This window comes from Oncorhynchus tshawytscha, linkage group LG03 (genome assembly GCF_018296145.1).
Source record: "Oncorhynchus tshawytscha isolate Ot180627B linkage group LG03, Otsh_v2.0, whole genome shotgun sequence".
Taxonomy (NCBI): domain Eukaryota; kingdom Metazoa; phylum Chordata; class Actinopteri; order Salmoniformes; family Salmonidae; genus Oncorhynchus; species Oncorhynchus tshawytscha.
Window position 1 is genome coordinate 28,391,710 of NC_056431.1, and position 12,615 is coordinate 28,404,324.

General features: G+C 43.2%; 1 protein-coding gene across 2 annotated transcripts in view; it reads left to right on the forward strand.

The window, feature by feature from the left end:
* Positions 1-437: 437 nt before the first annotated feature.
* Positions 438-12,615, forward strand: part of me1 (malic enzyme 1, NADP(+)-dependent, cytosolic) — a 112,181-nt gene continuing 100,003 nt past the window's right edge. Inside the window, exon 1 of one of the 2 annotated variants that reach the window (XM_024399783.2) lies at positions 438-673. In XM_024399783.2, the coding sequence (XP_024255551.2) occupies positions 545-673 (129 nt within the window). In that variant the 5' untranslated portion in view covers positions 438-544. Of the gene's footprint in view, positions 674-943; positions 1,029-12,615 lie in introns of those variants that run through there. The other variant, XM_024399793.2, reaches the window with a different exon arrangement.

A 12,615-nucleotide genomic window follows, 5' to 3' on the forward strand; every position in this document is an offset into this window, starting at 1 on the left:
TGAGAGAATGCCAATAGTGTGCAAAGCTGTCATCAAGGCAAAGGGTAGCTACTTTGACACAGCCTTGCCTTCACTCCTTATCAACAACACGTGTGTGTGTACTCAAGGTTGGCCATAAACCTATATGGCTATTGAAGATTCATGGCCCATCATTTTTAAAAGTGCTCCTACTGTAAGGGATAAAAGCCAATATTCACTCAAATTAAATGATTAATAACAGCCCCTAGCTCTTTTCAGGATGGAATATAAAATGAATTATTCTTCATAAAAATATTACCACACGCATTTGACATTTATTAAATACAATTAAATAGTTGCATTATCTTATCCAAGCAATAAAATAGTAGTGTTGTTAATTAATGTAGCCTAACTTCATTCCTCACTGTAGGTAGACTGATCCGTTGCGCTCATGCTCATCGCTCTGTGTTGTCACTGGGAGAGCTGTCAATGTGCCCAAGAGAGCATTCACCGGCGCATCCACTTGTTGACTTGGGTTCACAACAGAGTTCAGGGTTACTGTACGCTATTTAAAGAGGGAGGCAACATGGCACACGGTTTAGTCAAACGGGAATCGGTCGAGAGTGAGATGCATAAATCCGAAGACCAAAGTAAAATGTTTGTTTACACGAAGAAGAGGGGGTATGACGTTACACGTAACCCCTACCTGAACAAGGTAACCAAAACAAGTGCTTTTTGTGTTGACGTTTCTTTTCTAAACGAAGTGTTAGCTTTAGTCTACATGGTTAGGAGTATCAGCTTCAGATCAGGCTATATTTAGATTTAAAGGAGCCCAGTGCCCCTCGGAGCGGGTTACATGAAGTTGTACCACTCTCGCCTTTGCTGTTTTTTTTCTTCCCAGTAGCACTTAGCTACAAGACATGACGCGAAAGCCCATCCTCCCCGCGTAATACCTATTACACAAATGCAGCTTTTCAAATATTACATGACGGCCCACTGTCAGCCTTCTGTGGATGATTGAGACTTGTGCGTTTAACATTAACGCGCGAACAATATATTATTTTCATTTGGTAAGTGGAATAACTAAAAGTCGGTCCGCTGCTAACCTTCGCAATTGCACGAGTGGAACGAAGCATGGGTCCCCTCTCTACTTGCTTGTCAGACTTCGAAAACTCTTCCATTTTTTGTTGTTGTTGTCACAGGCTGCCACTTTAGGAACGTATTTTCACAGAGGCTGGCAAAACGGTTGAACGAAATTAGCTAAAAGCTGTCAGGAGGTAGCTTTGCTAGGCAACAAAGCAGAGTCATTGTGTCAGTCTGAGTTTGGTAACGGAGGGAGCTTTCGAGCGTTTTCTTTTGTCGGACGAGCCCTGCCTCCCCTACAGATTTACGGTTACAGGCTAGTGAGGCTACATGTTGTTGGTCAACCTGGGGGAGAGTGACAGCCTACTATCCTTGTCCATGGTCCTGATCAGGTCATCACGATTACAATTCGTATTATACAGTATATTACACGTTTGCAGAACTTACTATATGTTTACAAATTCTAGCTAGCTGGCTAATGTTAGCTACGTTAGGGGTTAGGGTTAAGTTTAGGAGTTAGGTTAAAGGGGAAGGGTTAGGTTTAAGGGTTCAGGTTAAGGGAAGGGCTAGCTAACATGCTAAGTAGTTGCCAAGTAGCTAAAAAGTGGTAAGTCGTTGAACAGTTGCTAATTAGCTAAAATGCTAAAGGTTGGCCGTAATGGAATTCGAACGCGCAACCTTTTGATTGCTAGACGTTGGCGTTACAGGGCAGACCAACCACCCAACTTTCGTTTTTGCCTTAGTTAACCATCTGTCTTATGTAACCATACCAAACATAACATACAGTATCATACTAAATTGAGTGTCCCGAATATACATTTACTATGTTACTTCTAGTCTATGAGACCAGGCTGATTTGGGCTGGTGTCATACAGTATGTTTCATTTGACGCTGTAAAAGAGAAGAACAAGGACTTGGAGGTCACTTGTAAGCTTTAGTTGAGTACTTGCCATTCAACTGCTAATTAGGATACTTAGCTTGTATTTAAGCTAACACAATACATGTAGATATTAGAGTGTTATTTAATTTCAATAGATGACATTTTAGAAATTAGGTAAGAGAAAATTGAATGACCCTGCTATATTCCCCACCCTTGGTCTCGGATGTCCTCTCTGATTGCCTTGAAGCATGGCATGACGCCATTCAGCAGCGGAAGTCTTTGGGTGAAAGCTCTCCCTTATCTGATAAAGAGTGGCATTTACTACTGTTGAAATGGCTGTCAGGGTCCTTGTACCTACCTAACTGCTGATAAGTCAGTCAGTGCCGTTCAAACATCCTGTTTCCTGGAGGGGGGCCCAAGGCCCCACTGCTTACACTGAGCCCAGTTTGTCAGGAAGGTTAATGAGTCCACTCCTCTAAGACCAGCTCTCACACAAGGAGTGCATGCACAGGTGTTTGTGAGCGGGCATGTGTGTGTGTGTAATATGATGGAAAATTAGGTCACATTTTTCATGTCCTACCACATTATGGTTTTGAGTGATGTCTTTTTTTTACACTGTGAATGTGGCTGGCTGCAGTTGGAGTATGGTTAGGCTTTGCCTTGTGTTGTACAATTCCATACCTCAGTTTGTTAATCCAATAAGAAGTAGGCTGCCCTTGACAAAACCCATGTCATTTTGGTCACTGGGAGCACTGAATCTGCCTCTAATCCCCAGTCATTGATAGACTAAAAGCTTTAGCCAGATTCTTGCTTCTGCTGTTTTGACTCAAGTTGGTCATGTCAGCTCTGAACCCTGTCTAAATTGTTTGTTTACATCTAGTAAACTGGTTGTTTAAATTAAATTAACATTTCATCCACTTAGTAGACGCTCTTATCCAGAGAAACATACAGGAGCAACTAGAGGTAAGTGCCTTGCTCAAGGGCACATCGACACATCGATCTAGTCGGCTCAGGGATTCAAGCCAGCAACCTTTCAGTTATGCTCTTACCAGCTAGGCTACCTGCCACACTTCCCAGTTTGCACCTCAGTGGTGTGAATGGACCGTCTGTACAAGAGAGCTGTAGAGGTCTCAGATTGGACAACTAGGCTGTTAGTGTATGGTGAAACATGATTGGTCTACTGATTTGTGTTTAGTGTACCTCAAATGGTCTTTCATTTGTGATTGGGCCTCTTTGGTAAGAAAATTGGCCCTCCAATGCAAGCTTGAATTTGAAATTGGACAGGGAATTTGACAAGTTGATTGGTCAGACAAACACAGTGAATTTGATTCTGGAATAGCATTGAATGTTGAAATTCCAGAAGGAATGGCTGAGATTTTTATTTGAGTTGCACAACTTCTCAAGCATGCTTCACTAGGTGCAAACCACAGAGACACTTGTCAGCACAACAATATTTGATTTGGATGGTCATATTGGATTTGGTCACATGGCTATGAGCTATCTGAGACCCTGGCTGGTCTACCCATTATATTTCTATGCTCATCTCTCTCTGTGTCAGAGTATGAAGAGTGAATGTTACGAGACCCACAGTCCTTCATGTTTTATGGTGAGGCTTTTCATGTTACTTACATGTCTTCCATCGTAATGAGCTAGCTAGAGCATGTGTTATTGCTTTGTTTTGGAGAAGACTGGGGGTTTAATGAGATGAATTAAGAAACACTTCTTTCAAACTGCTTTCATTTGGGAGTCATTGGAGACTGAGTGCAGCAACCTATTTATTTAACTCTCCTTCTGTAGTAAACGTGCTTCGTTTGGAAAACGTTAAGTTAAGCCTAATTCACCAAAAGACTTGTCAAGACCAAAGTACAGGCTTAATAGTCAGTGTGAGTAAAACATTGGCAGGTCTATTTGCATCGGTCAAAGAAGGCTACAATGGGTTTCTCTCTTTGTTAATTTATAATAACCTGAGATTTAAAAGAGAGGCTATATGAATAGGTTTAGGCTACTTGCCCTTTACAGTTTTCCTCAATTGTTTACTCACATTTGCTGAATCTTTGGGCCATTTTCCCAAAACTCTACATATCTCTAGCAAAAGCAAACACTGCATTCAAAACTTTTCTCTTTCCAAAATATTTTTTGATGCATCAAAATGACACACACGTCATATGAATAGATCTGTCTACCAACCAACAACACACTGATGTGCTCAACACAAAACACTTCTATGAATTTCCCATCAGTAGATTTATGGCTTTTCATTGTTACACTGGAGCCAGTTGTAAAATATTGTTACAGTAATGTATACCTACTCAAATATACATAAACACACACAAATGCAATACAGTAACAAAAACATTGTAATTTATTTCCAAAATGCAGTAATTTTGAACACTTTCCATACACAACAGGAGAAAACCAGGAAAAACATACAGTAAGATAAAGGGGTTTTTGTACAATTTTTTTTTTTTTTTTTTTTTTTTTAAGTGGCTCATTCTATCAGAACTCTAAACAGAAAAAGATGAAAACACATGCAAAATGTAAGAAAAAAGACTTCAGGCTGCATCCTGCCTCTTATTTTGGTCTGACCACAGTACCTCATGTACATCACAAGCGATGTTCTCCCTGGCTAAACAGCGGGGAAAGAATCTTCTGGAGTGACGGATCCAGCCGCCGAAAGCCCCCACATCAACTTCACCACATGCATCCTCCATTGCCTGGAGAAGAGGCATGCGTGCGAGGGGAAACTAAAAAAACAAAAGTCCTAAACTTGTGGTTTAGGAATGGGGAATATGGTGGGAGGTATAGAACAATAAATTGTGGGTGGTCGATGAACCAGTTGCGGACCAGAGCAGCCCGATGGAAACTCACGCTGTCCCAGATGACAACATACCTGGGCTGCTCTGGTCCACCCCTCTGCTCGGCTGGAATAAGGATGCCATGTAGTGTGTTCAGGAATGTGATGAGAAGGGCGGTGTTGTAGGGACCAAGGTTGACATGAGGATGGAGTACTCCTTGCTGGCTAACGGCTGTGTACATGGTGATATTCCCTCCATGCTGTCCAGGGACATTCACAATGGCACAGTGGCCAATAACGTTCCGTCCCAGTCACCTTTTGGCTAGGTTGAAGCCTCATCAATGTAAATATAAATGTGCTGAATTGCAGCGGCATCCAGCTCCAAGACTCTGAAATAGACATTGGCGATCACATAGACCTAGAGCAGTCAATATGGTGAGGCACAATGCACTGGATTACAGTACTGTAATGTGTCTATACAGTGCTGATATGATAGTAAATTCACAGTCTAGTATTTACTTGCACATATTCATAACGCTGTTCTTTAACTCTCTCTGAGTTTCGCTCAAATGGCACCCTGTAGACCTGTTTCATCCGGCTTCGGTTGCGCTGTAATACACGGTCCAATATAGACAAGCCCACCTGGTGAATGTTATTGAATATTGTGTTGTCTGCAATTATGTGGTTCTGAATTTCTCATAGTGTAATGGTATTGTTTGCCACCACCATGTTCACAATAGCGGTCTCCTGTTCTGGTGTGAACAGCCGGTATCTTTCACCATGGCCTGGCCATGTCAGTTCTGTAGAAGATCCACAAATAAGATACGATTGGTTACAGTAAGCTAAAATAATCAATTTTCTTTCAATATGAAATTACATTACTATAACATTGGCCAACAATCACTGAGTAGCATAGGCCTACTCATATGTCAGACTGCAGTATACTATAGTATACATACACAAAGAGCATAGTGTAGATGGTAGGTAACTTATCGGTTCTCATTGCTGAATGTACAGATGATGTATGCAACCGTGTAGCGGCTCAGGTTGGGCTGAACTCTCTGCCCAGCCTCCCTCATACTCAATCCATGGTTGAGCACATGGTCAACCAATGTGGACCTGATCTCATCTGAGACAACTGTCCTTCCTCGTCCTCCTCTTTCTCCTCTTCCTCTCACTCCTCTTCCTCTCACTCCTTCACGTCTAGCTCCTGCTTCACCATTGACTTCCATTTCCCTCCAGAACAGGAGAGCTCATCTGTGGCCTTTTATAGTGCTTAAAGCTCTGATTTTTAAGTGAACAATTCAGCAACTAGTGCTTACACCTGTGAGGAGTGGGTGTTGCCAATTGGTGTTTAGAAATTGGCATTGTGGTTGGCGTTGCTTTCCAATGGGACTAAAGAGATTTTAATTTTGAATGTTGTGCCTAATGTAGGGAACGGTGTTTCGCAAAAAGTGTGATATAGGTTTGAAAACCGAGTGTAAAGCAGGAATTGTTCTTGCAATTTTGCAGACTTGGTGTAGGGATTTGGTACGTGAGTTTCAGGTTTTGGTGATTTGCGTTTCAAGATCCAATTTTAGTGTGTAAACAATTGGGGAAAACTAAAGAACGTTTCTTTTTATATAAGTAGGGCTAAACCACAATTACTTTTGACCGCCAGCAGGCAATGACTCATAAGCACTGAGTGCAAAGACACTAAGATTGCTTTCTTGAATGCACCAGCTTAGGTTTGGTGTGAGCTACCTGATACCCTCATAAGTCCGGTCGAAACAGACGTAGGCATACACACTTAAACACACAAGCACACAGGTAAGAATAACGTTTTTCTCCTCTGAGGAGAAAAAGGCTTTTTATGCGGCGGAGTGAACCATTCACTGTCGACCTTGTCCATGAACCAGCAGGAGGAAATTAGAGGAGAAGGTAAGAAATGACTGCTAAATTATGTTCTGCTTCTCAACAACAGGCAGCCTTCTGTGGACCCAGCAGTGGGACATTGTTGCGCTCTCCTGGGTTCAGCACACCCTGGGGATATGTGTTTGCCTCCCTCACCTGATCCACTTCAGCCTCGGACAGGAGCCAGTGAGCGGGACAACACACTAACTAATGCTGAGGGACAGAGGTTGCTAAAAGTGGCGTGTCCTCACATTTGCAAGAGTCAATTTTGTTTTCATCCCCCTCCACTCACTCTCCCTTCACCTCGTACCCCTCCTTTCTCGCTCCACACTCACTCCGCCTCTCTGAAAAGGTGGAACAGGATATTATAGGTGTGTTTTCTATGTGCACACCACGCAATAAAGAAACAAAGTGGGGAGCGAGGCAGAGAAAGGGGGTCTCTGTGGGGAGGAAGAGAGAGCTGGCCGGACTCCACAGACGTCCTCTGTCTCTCTGGGTTGATCAGGTATTAATGAGCAGCCTGTGTGAATCTCAGGCTCCCAGGCCACACTGCAGCCCTCAGACGCTTGCTGGGCAGGCCGGCATGTCACGAAACGCTGGCATGAAAAACAAGAAGAAGTGAAATACGCTCTCTGAGCATCCTATCAGGGATGGTGTTTTACTTCAAACACTGAGGTAGTGGAGTGCAGGTGATCCAACAGATGCCCATTCAGTGTGTCTTTGTGTGCTAACTAAGCTAACCCTGTGCTGAGTGTGGTCATGGTATGGATGGACACTTGGCCCTTAGCATTCATTAGCGTCAATGAAGACCTTGACCTGGGACAGTCCTCTGACATCTCTGGATGTTAAGGAATATGGCTCTCCTCAGAAGACCCCCATCATGCACAGAAGATGTTCTGCTGTTCATCATGGATTGGTATTCCATTTCATTAAAATTGTGTGGAATGGTTCAGAGTTCAGTCTGGCATCAACTTTCAACTCTCCAGAAAATGGAGATCCCTTAATTAAGAAGTAATATGCAGTTTATTGAGGTTTAAATAGCTGGTGTTACGTAACATTTCAGCCCAAAATACAAATTGTGTTGAAGATCCAGACCACAAATTGGATGCCCCATTTGTAACCACAGGCTCCACATGACATCGCAGATGGCCCATCAGACAACAGACGTCCATTAATCTGTGTTCTTGGCTTAGTGAAAACTCTGTGGAACAACACTGTATCTGATTGGACGACGAGGATGTGCTGGAATGCTAACTGGCTGACCCTGGCAATGGAGCTGGGTTATCATAACCCTCTGTCTCTAACAAATGGAAGTCATTATTAGCCTGAATGATTCTGAACCGAACTGTTCTTTGGTTGCTACACCCATTGGTCTCTCTCTCCTTTATAGTTAGCTTTTTCACAAGCCTTGCATCTTCCTCTCACCGAGTTTAGAATAAATACATTTCGAAACAAACATACAGATGGCATCAAATAGCTTTCAAATCTGCAATGGAAACATTTCTAAAGCTGTAACTTTGGATTTTGGAGCACTCTTTATGGGTTGCTGGTTGGAAGACCAGCCAGTGATTGAGAGAGACTGGTTTTGTGTGAATCCACATTTTTTCAAAAATGTATTTGATTTAACTAGGCAAGTCAGTTAAAGAACAAATTCTTGTTTACAATGACGGCCTAATCCGGCCAAAACCCGAACCTAACGACAATTGGCCAGTTGTGCGCCGCCCTATTGGATGTGCTCCAGTCTGGGCCGTAGTACTTGGACCAAGGTATAACATAATGCTGTCCTAATTGGAAAAAGGCACCACTGGATGCTTGTGGGAGTATGGGCCTAGCCCTGACTTGTTCACCTACAGAATGAGCGTGTCTCTCCAAGTATTTTCTAATGTTTGGGAAACTTTTGACCGACGGTCACAACTCTATGTGGGGGGCCTTGTGTAGCCATGGCTGATTGTGTATAATGTGTACACTGTCCTCTAAAGACATAGGCCATTATATTATGAGTAGTACAGAAACATGTTTTTTTTAGGGCCAATGTGAGATGCAGGCGGGTGTTAGCTGGCAATACGCTTTCATGACACTGTTAAACTGATGATTGGCTATGGGACAAAGAGCGCTCTGTTCTTGCTCTATCACAGGTCAGATGGTCCTGTCAATCTCCCGCTCTAAACTGCTCCTAGAACTCCCAGAACTGTGTGTGTGATGTCACAGGTATCTCAGGTGTGGCCAGGTGTCTCCAGGTGTGGCGGTGCGACCGCACGCATCGCCGGCCGCCAGACATTCCACTGATGGACTGGAGTGGAGCGGCCAGACGGGGAAAGTGCAACCCTGTTCCCCTCCAATAACTCAACCTCGGTGGCACCTGCCAAGCAGCCTCATTTTACCCTGTCTCTCACACACATACACACTCACACACACAAGATCTCCATCTGCCTGTTCATTCTGGCTTTTTTTCTCTGGGACAGACCCGTCTAAATCCCCTAACCTGCTGGTTCGTTGAGGCTATGTGTTTTCTCTAAGACATTTCTTTCCAGGTCTGGACAATGGACCAGCCATTAGACTGGTCCCAGACACATAGAGGGAGACAGTGATGGACTTATCGCCTGACTATAAAGCATGGCTCAGACCTCCCATCCCCACCCATCTGTTGCTCTTGTTTCCTCAATACAGCTTTTGTTTGTTGTTTGAAAGGGAACATATTGGAAAGTCCTGATATCAATATGGGTCTAGAGCTGGAGAACCAAGGGAATAACCAAAAGGCCAATCCAAGTGAGGCTAGTCAGTGGACTTGGAATTTGGAATGACCGATTGCCTATTGTATCATAAAAGATGTTGTATGAGGATATTGTCTGATAAACAGGTTGGGGGTCTGGTTTTGGCACAACTCCCAAAGGACTTTGAATATGCCCAAATGTCAATGACTGAAAGTCAAACCTGGTCAATGGGCCTCCATATCCACTTTCTAGGATACAGTGGAGAAACACAGTTCAGCCTGCACAGGCAGCAGCACAAGCTCGCCACCAAGCACATCACTGGGAACTGGAATGCTGTCACAGGGAAAGTGATTGTTGAAGACCAACGCTCTATCCCCCTGAGCCACTGGCAATGGAGTTATGTTATGGCCTTTGCTCATTATAATGGTGAAGGTGTTTGCATAGCTAGAAACAAGTTCAATGCTTCATTCTTTTTCTCCTTTGTGTTTTTTTGTAAAGATTAATTCAGTGCACAGATGTACAGTGGTTCGTCCTTTAAAAGTTGTAGCGTACTTACTGCAGCACAGCTTGCATGGTGCTGCAGAATTCTTTGGCACGTTATTTAAGTGTCAGCCATTGTGAACATTAAAGCTAGTTAGTGCTAGTTTGACCACCAGAGGACATCTTTGAGAAGTATTTGATAGCCTTCAATAGTGGCTGTACTAGAGAATTTAAAACTTTTTTTTGTAAGAATGTAGTATATGTGAATGATTTTAAGAAATTTTGCTTAATTCATTTTTATTAATATTATGGTGTTTCTATTCCAAGAAAAACAAAAAACCCTCTGGGTTTCCATTTAGGATGGAACAGAAAATATGGCGCTGTACAACGGGACAATCGGGAGAAGGCTACAGTACTGGGCTGTTAAGGTAAAGAATCCCTGTGTTGTGCGGGCATGCAGGAGACCGGGGTTCAATTCCCCGACGGGGAGGAAGGAGTAGGTTGTCCTTGTAAATAAGAATTTGTTCTTAACTGACTTACCTTGTTAAATAAAGGTTACACTAAGAGCATAACATTTCTACACCCTAATTGTATAATTGTAGTCCAACCAATACCCAAACGGAGATTCAGTGAAAATAAAAATGTAATTGATTTATCAAGACCAGCATGGCTGTCGTTAAAACATGGCCAAAGCACTTCAATTCTGATGATTGTACAACTGGAAATAAATCAGCCCACCTGATTTATTCAGTGTTGTGTTGTTATTTTGAGATAGCAGGTCAACAAGGATTTACTTTAGCCACATTTACTTATTACTGAGAACAGAACGGAAGCTAAATTGTTTAGTGATTTTCCAGGGAATTTAGAGTGAGAAGAGCAATTCAGTAGCTAACGGACTTAGACAGGTACGTTTCTTCCTCATATCTAGTCTACCTTAAAACATTACTGTAGCCTACTTTATACTTAAAGGCTATACAGAAATGTTACATCTGGGGGAGCTCCTGAGCCAGATGGTGTATACTAAAATGGACAGAAATGACCATCTCTATTGCTCAGCAATTACCTCGTGACCCTTGATGTACAGCTTCTTTAATATGGATTTAGCTGCATTCTGGGTGTAGGCTCGGTTCAGCTGTCACAGGAGAACACCATGTTGAATGTGACAGAAGCCTTGTGACAGCTCTGCTTGTTTGCATAAATACTTGTGCTTAGCGCTGTCCATCAGTCGTGCCATATCAACCCAGACTGTCTTTGGAACTAGACTAATGTGTGCTAAAGAGGTACTGGCCTGAACTATATGAATGTTTAGCCCAAGGCTTCAGAGTTGCCGATTTGATTAGAGACTTGGACTCTTGCCCGGCAAGACTGTAGACCCCGAAGGACCCCCATACACAGAGCATGAAAAGTCTCAAGAGAAGACCGCGGCGGAAGGCTGCATTTGAAAAGTCTTACATCCCACACCCCGGCCGTCCCCTCTTTAGTCAACACCATCTCTGTTCAAAGCTGTTTAACCAGCAAGTGTCCATACAGTCACAAGTTGACACCTCACTGATTTTCAGAGCCCTGCGGCTCACATATTTGCTCCGAAGGATGACTTGGAGAAGCTCCTCTCAGTCAAAAGAGAATGGGAGCCCAGATGGGTGTAGTTTTCAGGATGAGGATGACTTAATGGAAGTGGAGATAATCTAAATCTAGGCTTTAATGTTGTGCTGACTAATGGTGGTTTTGGAACAGCGCTGGGCTGTGGTATGCCATATGGACGTGTCTGTGATGGTTGTATACTCTGCATGTTGTTCGTGTCCTGTGGGACACTGTGTGGGGCTGATTGCTGGTCATGGTCACGCTGTCATCCGGCCTCAAGAACGTCTCAGTCATCCAAGGTGACGCCACGTCCAAGCAGGCTTAAACACAATGGCAGTAAGCAACTGACAAAGAAGCCAATTTAGAAATGAAATGTACCCGTTAGACTGTCAACAGATGTTCTGGATAATGTTAAGCTCTTCAGCATGGTGCTGTTGAAGATTGACAGCTTAATGATCGAAACTAAACTAAGGCTGGCCTTTACTCCTGAGAGCAAAATTGTGTGTTAAGTCAAAATTTGCCTGTTTAATTTAGAGAAGTCAGTTGTGATGTATGTTGGGAAATGTTCATAAATAGCGTTTCCAGAAGACCCTGTGAGTCTATCTACTGGCCCTGAACATGTCTGCCCCCCCCCCCTCTATGGTGTCCTTGTCTCTCTACTTCCAATAGCACATCTCTCATAGACTACTATCCTGTTTCACACCACCACCGACTTTCCTCCGCATTTCTCAGTTAAAGTAGGAATGCCTCCATGTTCTCTCTCCACTTACCCTACTTGTTCCTGCTGAGTTATTATTACTAGCTGCAAATGTTTAGGTCCTGATGACAACCGCTCTCTAAACAAAGTTGGCATATTAATGTGTTTTCTGCCCGTGATTCCAACTAATGACCCAATTTGTCTTGGTAAGCGAGTGTTTACAAATGTTGTAGCAGTTGTAAGGCCAGGAATCAGTGGAAGGAAGGTTGAAGTTGAAGTTCTCAAAGTGTATATCTATTTACAAGTCTTGGTGATCCAACAGTGAAGGCGTCATATATACAACGAGTAGATTTATAAAATATACATGGGCAACGGCCCTAAAGAAATAGCCTCTGTATTAGGCTAAACCTGTCCTATCGGAACAGACACAAGTAGTGGGCAAGACTACACAGCCTCCCTTTGAGAAACCGAATCATTAGTGTCTAGTTTGAGAAACAGAAGCCTCACAAGTTGCGACCCCTGGGATGCTAGTCCTCTA